This window comes from Octodon degus, unplaced genomic scaffold, assembly GCF_000260255.1.
Source record: "Octodon degus isolate 3935 unplaced genomic scaffold, OctDeg1.0 scaffold00004, whole genome shotgun sequence".
In the NCBI taxonomy this organism is placed as follows: domain Eukaryota; kingdom Metazoa; phylum Chordata; class Mammalia; order Rodentia; family Octodontidae; genus Octodon; species Octodon degus.
The window spans coordinates 6751634-6771150 of record NW_004524580.1 but is presented as its reverse complement, the minus strand read 5'-3'; the positions used below and the strand labels follow the sequence as shown (position 1 = coordinate 6771150).

General features: G+C 39.5%; 1 protein-coding gene across 1 annotated transcript in view; it reads right to left on the bottom strand.

Moving 5' to 3' along the window:
* Positions 1 to 19517, bottom strand: part of Syt1 (synaptotagmin 1) — a 594727-nt gene that overhangs the window by 224017 nt on the left and 351193 nt on the right. The window contains exon 3 of the mRNA XM_004623750.2: positions 16737 to 16918. Within this exon, the coding sequence (XP_004623807.1) occupies positions 16737 to 16902 (166 nt within the window). The 5' untranslated portion in view covers positions 16903 to 16918. The remainder of the gene's footprint in view (positions 1 to 16736; positions 16919 to 19517) is intronic.

Here is a 19517-nt window from a genome sequence, read left to right as displayed (position 1 = left end):
TGACTTTAAAAAAAACAGAGGTTTGTACCTATGTTGTTTATTTATTATTTCTTGCCTATATCTTGTAACATGAGAAACTACTTTGGCAGTAACAATACACAATGTACTAATCATTGTTACTCTCCTAAAATCTTGTTTTGAGATTTTGTACCATTGTTTTTATTTTTTTTTCTTTAAAATAAAATAACTGATGTCAACAAGGAAAAAAAAAAGAATCAGCTGAGAGACTTCTGAGCAATGGGCTGGCTGTAAATGGGAAATTGTTGTGAAGAAGCCACTTAGGATACTCTAATTTCTGAGGGCCCAAGCTAGAGCAACAGTAGTAGAAGTGGAGAGAAGACAGAGACAGAGAACTGGATAATGTAACTTGTTAACTAGTTTTAGAAAGGACCACAGGGGCTGGGGAGATAGGTCAGCGGTCTGAGTGCCTGCCTGCCAAGCACAAGGACATGGGCTTGATCTCCTTATCACATGCAATGCCAGCCCCCCAAAGTAGATGTGATGGTCCTCATCTATAATCCCAGTGTTAGGGAGGCTGAGACAGGAGGATCACTACAAGTCTGAGCTGCATAGTGAGACCCTGTACCAAGTAAATAAATACTTACAAAAATAAAGAAAGTACCACAAAATAGAATCAACGGTTTTACTACTTTAGCTTTAGGGCAAAGGAATGAGTATATGTGTGTTTTCTTATAGAAGAGAAGGTTAATTTTAGTTATATTTACTTAAGTAATTATTTTGGACATTACCTCCCAGTCTATGACTTTTTTTGCATTGTTTTTCTTTTTCTTTTTCTTTGTGGTATAATTAGGAAGGCAGAAGTCTTCACTTTGGATGAATCTGATTTATCATGTTTTCCTTTTATATTTAGTGATTTTGGTCTTCTCTGAAGAGAAACTTTGCTGCCATCAAGGTCATGAAATTATTTCTTATGTTTACTTACAAAAATTTTATGGTTATAAGTTTTACACTTAGACCTACAACCAATATTTGGATGATAGGGAATTATACAACAAAATGAAAATTACACGACAAAATTCTATACATTGTTATACTTTATTCCTGTTAGAATGACTAAAGTGGAAAAGATTAACAATTCCAAGTGTTGACAAGAACATGGAGAACTGGATCCCTTCTCCTTTGGTGGTGGTGATGTAAATAATCTAAACACTTTAGAAAATGGATTATCAGTTTTTAAAATAAACTAATGGTGTATCATCCAGTGATTCCACACCTAGATAGTTCCCAAAAGAAATGAAAACATAGACATATGAATGGCCCTTTATTTTTCAAAGCCCCAAACTGGAAACAGTGGAAACAGATGCACAGCTGAGTACAGTATAGCTATACTAATGCATAGCTGAGTATACACCAGAAAACTACTTGGCAATAAGAACAAATGACTGATAAAACATGTAGGCAAATGGGGAATCTCAAAAACACCATGCTAAGTAAACCAGACACAAAAGACTATACTAGATCAAGGTTTCACTTTGATGAAAGATTGAAAAAAAATAAAACTAATTTATTGTGCCGGAAAGCAGATCCACAGATGCTTAAGCTAGCTACAGTAGGGCCGGAATCTCTGGAAATGGACTAGAAGCTTTCTGGAGGGGTACCACATTGCATGCACAGGTCAAGTGTACACATCTGTGTGTCTGCAATGGATGCAACTGTGGCATGTGAACTGTGCTTCAAAAATGTTAATTTAAGAAGAACCAAGTTCCACAGAGGCATTTGGCTAGGGATCGAGTTTGGAGAACATAGCATATTGGATGTCTTGAGATTCTGAGAAGTCGTAGAGGAAGAAGGATGCCAGAGGCAGATCCTCAGAGGCTCCAGCCTGCAGGGAACTGGGGAGGCAGGAAGGGAGAGTGTGCTCAGCAAGGAAGGAAGAGAACCCAGAATCTGAGAATAGAATATCAGGTGTCAAGGGAGAAAAGAATTTCAATGAGATAAGGCACAAGACTGAGTGAGTGGCCACATGAGGTAAGCTGGACAGAGGCGAAGCTGCATCAGACGCCACTGGAAGGTCTAAGCAAAGCACCAAATGTGGGCTGCCTATCTGCTCTCCTGTAATTGCTGCACTGGTGAAATCATGCAGTGTTCAACTTTAGAGTAATTATTAAACTCCCACCCTGTGAAAGTACCTGGCTTTCCATCAGTAGCACTGTTACAGCTTATGGCTAATTAATGCAAAACAACGAAACAGATTTACTACTTATGAGGACCTGGAAGGCAGCCAGTGCAAACGCATTAGAGCCACATTAGCACATGTGGAAGGTGAGGTGGACGGATGACAGTAGCCGTGGGAAGGTGAGGCGATACGGAGCAGTTCCAATCAGTGTGGGCAGGAGGTGGCTGGCCAGGCCACGCTGAAGCGCTGCTTCAAATGATGTCCACTGTTGAGTCACTGGCAGTCACAGCAGAAGCTGAGAAACTCAGTGATGCACTTGCATGAGGACAGAGACACTCACGCAGGGTTCTGATAAACAGATCTGCACCAGGGTGAACGTCACAGGAGCATGCATTACAAGTAAAGCCACTGCAGCAACATCTCCAGCTTTTTAGAAAACATATTCTATCAGTGAAAAACACAAGAAATTGAGTTATATTACATAGAAAAGCTGTCTTACAAAATGAGCTTCTCTTGTCTGCCGAGTCTTCCAACACAGCACATTATTTTTAAAACCAAAGGATGAAACTAGTACTGAATCCCAGATCTCTACTTGAATAAAAATTCCTGTGGGGAGAACCGTTTACCTGGAGGACCAATTTGGTGTCTGCTTGCATCTTGACTGTGAATCACAGGCCCAAGAGAATGGAACAAATAAGGAACATTTGTCATCAGCAGCAGCAAAGGAAGAAGGAAAACAGAGAACAGAAGATGGCAATGTTAGCCAGGTCAAGACAAGGAAGAAAGCAAAGAGCGGTAGAAGAAGAGAAGATGGAGCAGTCAAGGGCAAAACCTCTGGAAGGTTGTCTGGGTTTGGTTTCCCCTTCTGTCGAATGTCACCTTGTGTTACTAGCCCCTCTCTTACTTTTCTCCCAGCAGGTCCTTTTGGAAGTCCCTTTCTAAATCTTTCAGTATAATTATCAGGTTCTTTTGAGGCAAAGGAGAAGATTAATTCTGCCTATGCTGAGCCAGATTTTGTACATAGACTGGACACATAGAGATCAAAAGACAATACCCAGCCCAAAGTAGATTGTATGTTATTAAGAGACAAAAATACAGGCAGATAAGGAATATATGAAGTATAAATTATAAACACAGGCAAAGTACAAACTTGTTACAGAGAGAGAAGCGCTTTTACTTATTCACAGTATTAGGAGCATGCAGGCAGGGAGGCATGGAGAGCTTGAAAAGGTCGTAGTCCAGGGAGACAGGCAGTGCCATAAAGGAATTTCAGGGAGAGAAGACAGTGTGCAGGAAGAGCTGGATGCATGGAACACTGTAGATACCAAATTCACTAGCTCTCAAAGGCCCTGTCTTGCTGCAGCAAACCATGTGAGGGTGAAAACTTGGAGCTGGGGCTGTAGCATATGCAAGAGCTGCATCAGATCACATCATAAAAAGCTGTTGCTGTCTTGCTAAGGTGTTTTAATTTAGAAGCCCTTCTGGCTAAAACACTGTGAGGCTGTGGTGCTACTGACGTCCTGAACATGCTAGAACGGTATGCTTCAACTTAATTCTCTAGCACGGCCAAAACAGCCTGGCACAAAGAAGCATTCTAGGCCAACAGGCAGTGGACACTCACATGTTTTAAGTATGGCCAACATTATGTTCCAGTTGCTCTTTGCAGCCCTTCTGTCCATTAATATTTCAGTGTGCATACCTTTTCCAGCAGAAAGTAATCATATTGTGATTATTATTTTATATAGAGATGAAATGACTTACCCAAGATCACATGCTAGTAAGTGTAGAGCCAGGATTTCGAACCCAGATATATCAACTCCACACGTTGTATTAAAAACCATGCCACTTCACAGCCCCTTATCAGAGCAAATAATGCTCCTCTAACCTGGGTTGGCTCCTTAGCCTCAGCCAGAGTCTCTTGAGTCTTTATCACAGCGTCACAGACGAAGTCTTAATTTTAAGCTGCTGCAGCCTCCCAAAGAATTTAGGAAGTAAAAGTACTTCATTATGACTGCACTGTTTTATGTTCATCCTTATGGAAATAAAATTAGACTTTTATTTTAAACCCTAACCAACCTGACTCAATGAGTTATAGTTTATTTCCTTGAGATCCTGGCTCTTTTTAAGTTTCTGTGGACGTAGATACATCACTTCTAAATCATGGCATAAAGTAGTTATCAGCCAAGTATATTGTTATAGATTTCTAGTGCTTGTCATCTATTATTGCCTTTTCTTTTTCTTTTTTTTCTTACTTGCATGTGTGAAAACAGCTTGAAAAAGAAGACAAGAGGGGAGAGGGTGCAAGTGGTTATGAAATTTCCCCAGGGCAACATTTTCAGTGAAGGCGTTGCTCTGTAAGGAAATCTTGAAATGACCCGATATTTTCTTCATCCTCACTTCAATTTATGTACATTCACTCAAAAGACAGACAAGGGGAAGCTCAGAAGCTATAAAATTAAAATTCTTTTATTATGATATTCTTATATGTGAAAATCAAAATGAAGTAAAAGCCAATTGCTAAAAATATGTTATGCCACACAATTTTCCCTGGGTTTCTGCTTCTAAATGCTTTATTCAATTTAATAGAAATGGACACAAACTCTTCGTAGAATAATTATTATTGTGTGAGACTTTCCCAGTTCTGATGAGGCATCGTGGCACCACCTACCATCCCAGAATCTGGGAGGCTGAGGCAAGGGTATCACTGTCTGTTAAAGGCCACTTACCAAGAGAGATCCTATCTCAAAAACCTTCAAACAAACAAGGCCTAATTCTTGCAGGAAGAGTCAGCTCATGGTCCATGCCCATCTAATGCCAGGAGCTTCCCCCTTTATCACTGTTTTTCTTACTAAAAATAGCTCAGAAAGTGTTGGCTGTGCCAACTCTATTAAGAATTGTAACTTTAGGTGAATCAAGCTCATTTTTACCACAACTCCACACACACACACACACACACACACACACACACACACACACACACTTCACAGACACACCTCTAGTCCCTATATTTTCAGTTAGAATTAAACAAAAATGAAAAACTAAAGATGATGAAGTGAAGTAAACCGAGACGAGCTTGTTGAGCAGAAGCGCGAATCACTACGGCCTGCTGAACCACACTGTTTGTTCCTAAGTATCTCTGCCCCAGAGTGGGTCCCTCACCTCTGCACTCGTGACGTTGCTCAACAGTGTGAGCACTTGCTCAGAGAGTAGCACTCGTCAAGACTAACTTTTGTTGCACAGGTGTTTCCATTTAGTAAAGGTTAAAGGATTTCGTGTACGAGTTTTCCCCGTTTTTCTGAAGTGGAAGGAGAACTGAGTCAACAGATCCTAGGTGAAGTGGAGAGGTGCAGAAAAGTTCATGTAGGTAACAAGACGCAATCTGACTTTTAGTGCTCAGGTTGTAAGCAGTTATTAACATGCCATTCGATCTGCGTGAAGGCAACGAAAGAAAAGGTAGAAGCGAAGCAAATCAGGATTGGCTTTCACGCCAGATAATGTGGTGAGAAACTCTGGATTGTATCCAATTTGCCTTCCAGGAATTCAGTCACTTCCAGCAAACATCAGAAGTTGAGTATCACCCCTCAGCCAATGCCTCCCACAGGCACACAGAACACCACTGGTTTCCACTGCTACTTGTAAACGGTGGTGGGAGTGACTGGAGTCTTTGTGATGTTCTTTTGTGGCTTTGTCTTAAAATTGGAAATTATTTGACTATACCCCTGCACCTACAACACGCCCTGCATACAACTTATTTAGGTGATTCATCTTCCTAAACCCTAACTTTCTCATCTATAAAATAGAGATAGCCGGGTAGGCCAGATAGCTTAGCCGACTAAAGTGCCTACTTAAGGCAGAGTGCAGCGGCTAGGGTTTCCCCTCCCTACATGCAGCGCTGGCCCCACCCTTGGGGCGCGCTGAGACTGAGACTGCGATTGAGACTTGGCATGGTGGTGCACACCTATAATCCCAGCACTTAAGAGGCTGAAAACGGGAGAATCATCGCAAGTCTGACTTTTTTTTTTTTTTTTTTGGTTATGAGCAGAATATATTTATGGGGGAGAAAAAGCACCTATCTGAGAGAGCGACAGGAGAGGGGCCCGAGTGGGTGGTCCCTGGGAAGCTGTCTCTTCTAGGGACTTTATAGAGGAAAACCATGAGGTGAGGCAGGTCTAAGGTGGTAGAGAACATGGGAACTCGCTTAGGTGGGCATAAGGTGGGACAAAGCTATGGTCAAACCGATGAGATTACAAGCACCTTTGCTCAGGTAAAATGGATTAAATCTAGTGCCAAATGAGGAAGTGAGTCACGTAGCAAGAGGGCATGAATATGGGACAGGGTCTCTTCCTGTTGGGGGTTGGGTTGTGTAGTGAGACCTGTAGACCCTGTACCAAATATGTATAAAAAATACAGTTAGCAATTACTCTCATAACACAACTTTTGCAAGATGAGTGTAGGTTTATTTTAGAGCACGAATGGCAAAGACATACATACCAAATGACCAGGAAACACTGGTGATCCACACAGTAAACTTGTTATTTACATGCTATGCATTACTGCACGTTCCTAAGGATTCTCTGCATTTCTTTCCTGAAGAAAAATTGAAATTCTTGCCTTTTGATATTTATATGTTCACATCACTGACATATGACAATATTATCTTCATTCAAGAGCCATGTGAGGGAAAACTATATTATTTAACTTCATTTTCTTTGTTGATATATATTTGCTTGTAGTATATTTAACTAACAACATCACTACCAGTTAATTTAATTCTAGTGGCTATTGTTATGAGGGTTCATACTGATATACTTATTTTTTTTCAAAAAATTATTTATTTGGTACAGGGTTTCACTACGCATCTTGGACTTGTAGTGATCCTGCTGTTTTCAGCCTCCCTAGTGTTTGGATTACGGGTGTGGGCCACCACTCCCAGACTCCCTTGCAAGCTCAGTGCACCCAGGGGTGGGGCCTGCAAAGCATGCAGAACTGGGGATTGAACTCCAGTCCTTGCACTTGGTTAAGCAGGCATTTAGTCCATTGAGCTATCTTGCCAGCCCTGATCTATTTACTTCTTACTTTCTTTTTTTTTTTTTTTTTGCATTTTAGGGAAGGGTCTACTAGATGGGACTCCTAATGATCCTCCTATTTACAGCCTCCCAAGTGCTGAGATTACAAGGGTGTGCCACCATGCCCAGTCTCAATTGCCAGCTCAGTATGCCCTGGGGGTGGGGCTGGCACCGTAGGTCTGGGGATTGAAACCCTGGCCCCTGCACCTGCTTACAGGTGCTTTAATCCCCTGAACTATTTGGCCAGCCCTTCTACTTACATTTTAAGGCCTCTGGTTTCAAGCTGTGTTCCATGGAGACAGCAGTTGGAGCTACTGATATAAAGATGATCAAAGAAGACATTTTGAACTTACAATAGTAGTGCTAATTTATCTGTCTTCAACTTTTTAGTGTTTATGTGATATTTTATTTGACCAAAACTTGGGTGAAAAGCTTTGAAGTTATTGCTTTCTAGATATTAATTTCTCTGAGCATGGCACAAGAACCACCATGCTTGGTATAATTTTAATTTTTGTAACATGATATTCTATATGATTGTCTCTAGCAGGAATGGACTTATCTCAAACAAAACACATCCTATGTGGTCTGACCCATACATTTGAAGAAAAGTTTTGCCTTTGTTACTCCAACACAGTGCCTGGTGGATAGCAATTTTCCTACTGTCTTTGGCATCAGATACTGTTAAGGTACAAGGAATACAAAGAAGTATAAGAAATGGTCCTTGGTCCTGAGAAATTTACTTGTCAGTGAGGAAAGTGGCTAGATAACCAAGAAAATCCCAGATAATCAAGGCAGTGGCATATTTGAAAGAAGAGCTTTTATTTCGAGGAGGACTCATGGAATCATGCCTGGGGAAGCCAGAGAACTCTTTGTCCCAGTGGTCTTATCTGAACTGATGGTTGAATGATAATTCTGTGTCAGGTTTACTGGGGCTCCAGAAAGAGAGAAAGTCATAAGAAAAGATGATCGGCTGGCACCAGAACATGCTATCTGTGTTGGAATGTATTTCGGAATAAACATCCCCAGGACTTGAATGCAGATAGCAGTGACATAGCTCAGGGAGGAAAGGATAACAGTGAGATTTCTTATTTGAATGGCTTTGGGAATGAGATTGCTTAGGGACCTCATGTAGAGTAAGAGGATTAAAAGTGAAACTGTAGAAAATAAGAACCTCTAAAACTTCAGGTAAGGACTAGCAAGTACAGAGGAGGATCGCATAGAGCAAGAGAATATGGCAAGGAGGAAGGAAGAGGAGAAGAGGACAGTCCTAGAAGTCAGCATGTTTTCAGATATAGTGGTCAATAGTGAGAATGACAATGACTGTCATGACCATGTATCAGGAAAACCCAGTGACTTTTCATGGAGATGATTTTCATGCTACTTGAAGGATGCAAATTGGAACAGTAGGAGCTGTTAATGGGAGTTAAAAAAATAGATGTCAGGCTTTAGGTTAGAACTTCAAATAATTTTGGTGATGAGGTAAAGAAGGAAGTAGAGTACTGTATTGGTTTTGAGAGGCAGTGTAAGGGCCAGTGAAAAAAGCTTAGAGCACAGAGGAAGGACACTGGTATTTGTTAAACATCTATTAATGTGATTTTGCTGAGCATTTTCTGACTTGTGATCCACAAGCATGTAGATGGGCGAAGGGGTATGAGCATGAGAGAGAGAAATTACAGCAGAAAAGAAAAGGAAAGCTAGGGCCAGCCAGATAGCTCAGCAGACTAAGCACCTGCTTAGGCAAGCGCGGGATGGGGTTCAGTCCCTGGCACCACAGGCGGCGTTGGCCCTGCCCCAGGGTGCGTGGGCATGGTGGGGCCTGTGGGCGTGGTGGCATGTCCCTGTAATTCTAGCACTTGGGAGGCTGAAAACAGGAGGATCACTATGAGCCTGAGCTGCATCGTGAGACTCTGTGCCAAATACATTAAAAAAAAAAAAAAAAAAAAAAAAAAAAGAAAGAAAAGAAAAGGAAGGATAGAAGAGCTGATGGGATGATGAAATACCAAGAGGGAATTCGCCTTCTCTAGAACAGGCCTCACTAAAGTGGATTTAAAAAATGCAGTGCGCATATATTTGGCTACAGTGTTTTCTGGAATTTTCTCAATTTAGATGCCTGACCTGAATAGAAAACTAAATAAGAAGACTTGTTAAAATGACAGCTTGAGGTTAATAATAGCTAACATTTAAAGAGGGCTTATTCTGCACCAGACACTTTGTTAAATAATTATACACACTGATGCGTTTGCTCAACAATTCTATGATGGGGGATTTATTTTTGTCCCCATTTTGTAAGGCTGAAATTGATACCCAGAAATATAAACACAGCCAAAGTAATACAAGAATGGGGCTAGGACTTCAACTCATGCACTCTGTCTAGAGCTTGAATTTTAGAATTCCTGAGTTAAACTATCCCAAAACATTTCTGCATGAATAACACAACTGTCCTTAACCCACTTGTCCTTACTCTGAACTTAGAGTCAAGATTTGGCTATTTGGGTTTCTGCTGCACTTAAGGAAAGATACACTCTACTTCAAGCAGCTCATGAATATCAAAACCTTAATCACAGCTATTTGGATAACATGCGTCCACACTTTACAAACCAACCATGGCCCTAGTCATATTAAAATCAAAGTTGCAAAATAAAGAAACATTCTGAAAAACCTTGTCTGTTTCATTTAGATAACACTGTGCAGAATGAGTTGAAAGATAGAATGCTCAGCGTTTATCATTTCCTTTTCCCTTTCTATTTTAAGCCTGTGGTGTTATGGATGACATCACCAGGCAATTTGGTTTGAATACGCTTGGTGCTGGACTGTGCCGATTACCTAACTAATGACACGAACACTCCTTGCCATTGTCACACTGTTCGTCTTACTAGTGGGGATTTCAAGTGACAGATGAAAGCTGTTTGCTATCAATTTTGCAAAAAACACATCTGCCAGATAGCCAAGATTTAGTTCGAGACCGAAATTGATTAATATTCTAATTTGTTACCTGTCATTAGTGTCACACTGTATTATGCCGAGTCACAAGAGGCAACCTTGATGTAACATATGTTCCTAAAGGAATTTGATTTTAGGGATAGGTTTTATTTTTGTTGGGTGTTGCTTCCTGTGTATGAATACCATTACAAATTTAAATTACACAGGCAGTAAGAACTGTGATGGATTAAAATAAAAGTGTAAAATATGCTCCATTATACATTCTTAAAAAAGCTGCATGGCTATACTTTTCAAATATATATTTACTGAATAGTTTTCAGATTCTAAGTGTTTCACTTGATTCTTCCTATCACATCAAAGCGAGTGCTAGCTATATGATATTTTTTCACGGACATTACCCAGATCCTCCACCTTTCTATTTTCAGTTGCTGGCCAAAAGCAAATCTTCATGGAAGAGGAAACTGATTTTCCAGTTTGATCTAAAATCCCTAATAAAGAGATAGAGGGATGAGACCATGGCTTGTCAAAGAGTAAAATAAAGTTATTTAGGGGAAATGAAAGAGAGCTTTAAAAGTCATTTTTTTCCCCAGCTGACTGTTTTCCTACTGGTGAATAGAAAGGAGAAAAAAAAAAGTAATAGCTGGTTGTAGGTGAAGAAGGCTAAAAAAATACAGGAATTGTCATAAAGTAGAAACATTTCAGTTTTCCAATGTTAATCACATAATTAAGCATTGATGCTTTTCTCAGTGTTTAGTATTCAATATTTATCCTTTGATAATGTACTTTAATTTGTCAGCATGTTAAGTTCTCAAAGCCTGAAAGGGATGTTTTAGAATAAAAGCCAAATTGATATTCATTGATTCTGTCACTCATTTATGAAATACCTACCAAGGGCCACTTATATACCAGGTACCACTAGGGATACATCTATGCATAAAAGACCCACATCAGTGCTCTCGTAGAGCATACATTGTTTTTAGGGGGTCAGAGAAATTTAACAGCAAGTAATAAAACACATGAGAGTGCACACAGTGTTCAGTAACATGGGGAGGAATACAGCAAGGGTGGGGCACAGGAAATGCTGGCAAAAATGGGTGAGATGAAAGGGTTGAAATTTTAAATAGCGTAGTTGAGGACGTCCTGGATAAGCAACTGGTGAGTGAGCTGTGCTGATAACAGGGACACTCCAGCCCAGGGGCTAGCCGCTTTGCCAGGCATCTCACACTGTTCACTTATCCACAGAAAAAGCTGGGGAATGCACTTGATCTGATGTTATTCACGACTTTCTTCACATTCATGTAACGTGTTTCTCCTAATGCAAATGCTTCCATGAGATATTCTTTAAATGAGAATTTGTGCCAAAGACCTATACATTTGGTTTCTACTTGGTAAGTCTAACCTCAAAGTTATATCGGAGGTACTTGGAGTTTGGGTATCAGGCTATTAGTTCAGCAGCAGAGCAAAGGAAGGAGCTGAAATCTCTTTTCCCCTGAGGCGTGACTTTTGGGCCACCTCTCCCTTCTAATCTGCTCTGGGTTTTCCTGCTGAGAATGATACTGACAACTGTGCTATGACAGCATCTCAGATTAACCTGAATTTGTTAAAAGTGGATAGATGAGTTAACAAGTTTCTAATTATGGAGGCATAAGAAGTCCATTTTTCATATTTTTGTTTAGTTTTTGAATGTCCTTATGTCATTATTCTCTCTAAATTTTAAAAATCTCTCCTCTGTACTACTGCAACAGCTGGCACCGTCTTCTGTCCTCACCCCTCTGGAAGCTACGTCCTTAGAACAATCCACAGGCTGCATAGGACACAGCTTCTGCTACATACAAATTTATATTCTGCTTTCTACCTTGCTCCCTCTGCCTAAGCACAGTGGACTGCTTGATATTTTGGGCAGATTTTTGCCTAAGGGCTTTGTCAGATTTTACCCAGCTCCCTCCTTCACGCTTGGGTTTTTATGAAGAAATCTATGCCAATAACCTCAAGGTAACACTCCTTTAACTTTACCCCTTCTGTATCCCATTTACTTTATTTATTCTATGTATTATTTATTGCATGATGTACTATGTATATTTGTCTCTTTATTACTCCTTCCTACCGATGTGACTATAAGCTTAAACCTTTCCTTCTAGGGCCTGAAAAATGACATAAGGTGTTCAAATCTGACAAAGAGACAAACCCATTTAAGATTCAAATTAAATGTTGTTAGTATTTGAGTAAAGCAGAGTAGAAATATATAAGTTTCCCACCTATAGAAACATCAGTTTGAGCAAATATCTTCACTAGAGCTAAGAGGATGGTAGGAAAGTTCATAGTGCCTCTTCCAGTGGTAGCACAGGAAGATAAGACACACTAGAGCAGATAGGAAGGATAGTTTACATCATTCCTTTCCCAGTCCTGGTCTTCCTAGTGTGGAAGGAGGGACTGTCTTCCTGTGGGAAAGAGAGCTCAGGACTTTGACTTGGAATCCATTACAGTAGGACCCAGCACTGGTCAGCCCTCTGAGACCCTGTCTTCCGGACCAGTACCTGGAGCCTGAGACTTTTCAACCTCCCTTCGCACCAGGAGGGACTGTATAGCCTCAAACTTCAGATCTGCATGGCAGACTCAGTTTCTGATATGCACTACTGCCTGGTGGATGTCGCTGGCTCTGAGACAGGGCATCCTTCCACAGTTGGTGGAAGAGTCACAGAGTCACACTTATCATACTGGGCCCTAGGCTTCTGGGAGTAATGCATTAGCCACAGCTGCTCTGTGCTTCTGGCAAGGACGGCTGAGTTGGTGCCCCCACAGGCCTCTGTGCCTTGATGGCACATTTGCCCTAGGCTTCTAGCATACCTCAGCACCATTCCTGCCTCAGTGGGCCCTAGGCTTCTGTAACACTGTGAGGGTCACAAGTGTCCTGGGCTTGTTACATCCCAGCCCCGAACTTGGCATAGAACTTTGCCAGACAAAGTAGTCTGTGAAGGTTAAAATAAGTATCTCTTACTTTAAATATATAGATGAGGATGATCTACAACCACAAGGATCAGAACAACTGGGAAAGAGGACCTAAATTCTATGAACTAATAAATCTCAAACTCTAAAAAAATGTGAACAGGTATGAATACCTCTGAACTCATTTTAAGAAGTCAGTATTACCCTGATACCAAAACCAAACAAAAACCTACCAAATAGAGAACTACAGAAGAACTATTCTTGATGAACATAGATATAAGATTCTTCTTCTTTTTTTTTTTTTGCTTCAAATGCTTGCAGGGCAGGTTTGGCTGGCTTAAGCTGTGGGGATCGTACCACAGCAACCTGAGCCTTTGTTGAAGCAGCCACTTAAAGAACTGAGCTAAGGGGCAGGCCCCCAAGATTCTTTAACACAGTACTAGCAAGCCAAGTTCAATAGCTGCTATGTCTTAGATCTGGAGTGCTCCCCAAGGGCCACTGTGTTCAGAGGTGGGCTTTTGGAAGGGGAGTGGGTCATGGGTATTCGAAATGTAGATAGATGGGCTGTTAGTAGCACGTGAGGCCCTATCAGTACAGGTGGGCTCCTGGGGGCATGACCTGGAAGGACATATCTTCCTCTTCCTTTCCTCCTTCCTCTCTCTACTTCCTGTCTCTGTGATGTGAGTGGCTTTCTGCTGCTGGCTCTTCTGTCATGTTTTTTCATTTGGACCTGGCTGACCACACATGAACTCAGACTTCTGAAATCGTGAGTCCATATAGACCTCTCTTCCTCTAAACTGTGGGTGTTGGGAGTTGGGTCTTAGCAATGAGAATACAAGTAAGACTGAAAAGTGAGGCTGCTTCTGTGACTTCCTGACCACGTGGCTCAGAAAGCTTGGGGATGGGCTTATGGGAAAAACTTGGAAAGATTTGGAGATGCTGGCTAGAGAAGCCCTAGAATGTTATCAGGCGAGCTTGCGGGGTCATATTGGTTGGAGTTCAGAAGGCCCAAATGCTGATAGAGATGCAACCAGTAAAGGCAGGCTCAAGAGGCTTTGGTTGTGACCAAGGACTCCATTGGCAGTTGGACTCGAGACTGTGTAGATTGCGCTCTGGCAGAAAATGTGTCTACAGTTTGCTCATGTCCTGAGATTTTTGTAGGAGGCTGAGATTTAGGGTAGTAAACTAATTAATGTGGAGAAAAAAAATTTCAAAGCAGCCCAACATTCAGGCTGTGCTATGAGATTTACGTGTGGCTTTTGGCCAGGCTTATAGTGAGAAACAGGAACAAAAAGCCCAGTTGAAAAGTTTTTGGGAAAAAGAAAGTCGAAGAAAAGGTATACAAGACAGCAACATCATAAAACAAAAATACTTTTTCCTTATGATAAAAATGGAAATAGTTCAAGGGATATAAGGATGGCTCAACATACATAAAACAATAAACGTGGTACATCATATTAACAGAATGAGGACAAAATGATATGACTCAGTAGATGGAGAAAAAGCATTTTACAGAATTGAACACCCTTTTAGGCTAAACAGGTGTTCACAAATTAGATGTAGAAAGGAAATTCCTTAACACAAAAAGGCTCATATGACAAACACGTGGCTAACATTGTTCTCAGCAGGGAGTCTTCCTCTGGGATCTAGAAAGCAAGGACGCTTATTTTTGGTACTTGCATTCCCTATTGTATTGGAAATCCTACAATAATGTTACAAGGAAAAGAAAAGCCACCCAAATTGGAAGGGAAGAAACCAGATAGTTCCCTGCCTGTATATGGCATGATCACATGTAGGGCCCTAAAGACTCCAGTAACAAAACTGATAATAAACTCGGTAAAGAAACACAACAAAAAATCATACAAAAGTAGGTAATGTTTCTATACACTATGTGAAAGGGAAATCAAGAAACCAAATTCCTTTGCAGCACCTCCAAAAGAAAATACTTCAGAATGAATTTAATCAAGGAAGTGAAAGCTCTGTGTTGAAATCAAGGAAATGTAAATGAAAACAGCAATGAGATATCACCAATTACCAAAAAGACAACAAGTGCTGGTGAGGGTGTGGAGAAAAGCAAGCCCTTACAAGCTACTGGTCAGAGTGTAAATTAGCGCAGTCACTATAGAAAACAGGATGGATGTTCTTCAAAAAGTGAAAAGATAACTGTCATATGATCCAGAAATCCTACTCCTGGACACATAACCAAGGGACGGAACTCGGTACATTGAAGACATATGTTATCACTCCTGTGTTTGTGGCATTGTTCACAACGCCCAAGGCATGGAAGCAACCTTAGTTTCCACCACAGGATCAATGGATGAAAGTATATGGTATATATACACAATGAAATATTCATTCAGCAAGAAAGAGTATCCTGTCATTTGCAACAAAATGGATGGAATTAGAGGAGATTACATTAAGTGAAATAAATCAGGCAAAAAGGATAAATATTTCATAATTGTATTCATATATGGAATCTGAAATAGTTGGTTCCATAGAGTAGAGCTACCAGAGGGTAGGGGCCCCACACAGGAAGGAGAGTTGGGCCAATATTGATCACTGGATACTAAGTTATAGTAAGAAAGAAATAATAAGTTGTGCTGTACTATTGCATAGTAGGGTGATATAGAATACTATAGACCATTAATGTATTTTATACTTCAAAGAGCAAGAAGAAAACATGTCAAGTGTTCACCATCAAGAAATAATAAATGTTTGAAGGGATAGATATGCTTAACCTGATGTTAAATAACTCAATATATACATCTCATGTCATTACATAGTATCCCATTAATATGCTTTTCATGTAACAGTTAAAAATAAATTTAGTCAGATGAGAAAAAAGTTGATCTCATAGAAGATGAGCATTAACATGGGGCTGCCCGTGGATGGAGATGCTGAAGAGCAGAGTGGGGAAGGATGCAAGATTTCAGCTAAGGTTAAGTTCAATAGCTTCGGGGTGACATGGTAACTATGATTAATATCATATTATAGCCTTAGAAATACTGAGAGGGAATATACAGTAATTTTAGCACAAAAATAACTATGTAAGGTAGTGTATGTTAATTAGCCAGATTTCATCAATCCAACATGTATATAAACACCTCATGCTATACACAATAGATCCAATTTTGTCTGTCAAAATAAACCATAGTTAAGAATTAAATGCCAAATTTGGACTTAGTGCACATTTATAAAAGTAAAATTAAGTACAGATTTTGTTTTTCCTGATGATGAAAAAGAAAGCATCAAAATTTGGCAAAAGATTCTAAAACATTGAGATATAGATAAAGAAAACCAAACTTGAACTACTAGGAAAGCAAATATTAACTATATTTGAACAATTTTTTTTATAATGGAATAGTCTCATAAGTGCAAATCAAAATATACACAACACAACTTATTAGTGTTCTTGAGAGAAATAGACATAAAAACATATTTATATTAAATAGAACATATTGAATTCTAAAAATAAACTGGATTATCACCCAAGACAATAAGACTTTTATTTTAAAGACTATTTGATGTTATCTTTGGAATATTTCCAGGAAGTACTACTATTAAGGAATGTTGAGTCCTGACTTTTCTCCCACTGAGTAAAGAACTTTTAACATTGTATTTTTACTCAAAGCACAATGTAGGGTACTCACATGGAATTTTATGCAACTCATTCATAAACTTCTCCTTCAGCTTAGAAAAGGCGTCTTCCTTTCCTTCCCCAGGACTGGCCGGCTCTGTGGCGTTATGTGGTAGAACAGGTGCTGCAGTGGTGACTGGTGGGGCTGCCAGGGCCTCATGATGGCTCTCGCTCACCATCTTAGTTCTGAGGAAGCTGTAGGGCAGGAAAGGAAGCGAAGAAAATACAATTCAAAATGGCTTACCTGATCCTCTATCAAAAGGATACCAGAGATGAAAGGGCAGCAGCGGTTGCACCTGCTCCCTGGGTAAATAGTCTATCATTAGCATATTACTTTATGTGGGTTCATGAAATATTAATAAGACCACAGAGAGTGGAGAGTTCTTTCCCAGAAGGTAAAACCACATTTAATGACTGAACCTCTCTCAATGATATTGTGTAAACTGTCAGATCTATGCGTTATTTATACAGCCCATTATTTTCTTGCTGTGTAGATTTAATGTCTAACTCACATCTCATTGAAGCAAATATGAAACAATTAGTGACAATGTATAGACCCCATACTCTTCAATGTTTTGTTTCCTAAAAAATCCCAATACAGTTGTCTTGGAAATGTTGATAAATGTGAGTGACTTTAAAAAAGCTATAAATAATACCATGAAACACTGATAGTGTATCATGACATTATACAAAACTTGATTCTTAAATCTCATTTATTATTGGTAAGTTTTTCTCCCGGTTACTTTTGATGTGTACTATAGGCAGTAATCTTATCAATAATTCACTTGTCTTGCTGAGTGACGTTTTAGGACACAGAAAATGTGGTAAATTGACTACTTATTTCAATACACTGATAATCTAACATGACTTGTCTATTTAATTATTTTCATTTATGTAAACTGATTGTTATTGAATAAATTTATTAAATTAATTTAGTCAATTATTTCAAATGTGTGTTTGCTTCAAAATACTAAAAAAAAAAAATGCCTAAGGTAGGAGATGAAATCATCGTAGTTTTGAATTCCAAAGATACCAGCTCTAGCCTTTTTCATTAGCTTAATGAATTTTGACAAGGCATTGGATCTCTGAATCTACTCACTTTCTGAAGTGTAAAGAACTGAGCCCTGCTTTTTCTAGGTTAATTTTAGTATACCACATGCAAAGTGAGGGCCAATGTTAAGCAAACATTTTAAAGGAGTAAAAGTGAATTCATATTTGGAGTCCAAAAATATTTTGGATTTTATAGTATATCATATGTTGTAGGATATCCCCCTTTGTTGATGAGAAAGTAGACATGATTTTGGGCAGAAATAAAGAAAATAAAGAGGCCTGAGTGGGAATAACTTCCCATTCACAGTGGGGAATTCATGGGTGGGTAAAGACATTTAGATTTGCAAATGAGCAGGGATAACCAGCAAATATACACACAAAAGAGAAATGCAAGGTGAAACCACGCCAAAATTCTATCTTACTCTAGAAAATTTGGCTTTCCTCAAGAGATAAAATAATATCAAGTGCCAGCAAGTCTGTGGAGTAGGGGATAGGCACCTTACCACATTCTGGGTGGGAATGTAAAACATTATGAAAATCAGAATGACTAGTCCTCATAAAACTAGGAAAAAATCCTAGAAATTCCATTTAACTCAGTTATTCCCATTCTAGGTATATTCCTGAAAAAGTTAATTACATCATATTACAGTGTTATATGCATATCTATGTTTATAGCAATTCATAATAGCTAAATCTTGGAAGCAGATGGCCTGCCCATTAACAGCTGAATAGATAAAAAAAGTTGTATTTATATGCAATGGAGTACTACCCTATCATAAAGAAGGATAAGCTTGAGTCATTTGGAGGAAAGCAGGTAAACCTTGGCATGATAATGTTAAGTAAAATAAATCAGACATGAAGATTAAATATTGCATGGCATCTCTTATATGGCAAACCCAAAGTATAAAGAATAAAATAAAAGACAGATATTAGGAAGGAGGGAGATCTTCAACCAAAACAAAGGAGGCCAAGAGACAGAGGAGGGCAGGAAGAAGGGGAGAGGAAGGGTCTAGAAAGTTAATGTGTGTGATGTACCTGTATATATCAACTCTCCTAAGGAATATAGTTATTATGTCCTTAAGAATGGAAAATTTCTACTGCTTATACATTTAGTGAAAGTGTAACTGAAGGCAAAATAATCTTACATGAATGGGGTTATTAAAATCTTAAAATCTAGAGATCTTGGATTTCCTGGAAGGTGATCCTTTTTTCTTTCTTTTTGGAGACAGGATCTCACTATGTACTTCAGGCTGTTCCTAAACACACTGTGTAGCCAGGCTGGCCTCAAATTTGAGGCCATCCTTCTGCCTCTGCCTCATGAGTGCTGGGATGAAAGGCATGTGGCACCATGGCCAGAAGGTAACCATGTCTGAGGTTAATATATAGGCATAGATAATCATTTCTGTTGTTAACTGATAAGTTTTCCTTTTAAACCTTTTATTTTCTACTGATATTAGACTCATAAAGATATGGGTTCAGATTGCCTCTCCTTTGTAGTTTTTTCATTTGCAAAATGAGCATTTTCAGGCAAAATACTTAAGTTTTTATGTGAATATGAAATGAAGTAATTCATACATAGGACCTAGCAAAACGTATGGTGTTTGGCATAGGTCTGTTCTATTGATTGATCGAATGATTGCTCCTTCCATCCTTCCATCCTTTCATCAATTGATCCACCCATTCATCCATCCATCCATCCACCCACCCACTCATCCATCCATCCATCCATCCATCCATCCATCCA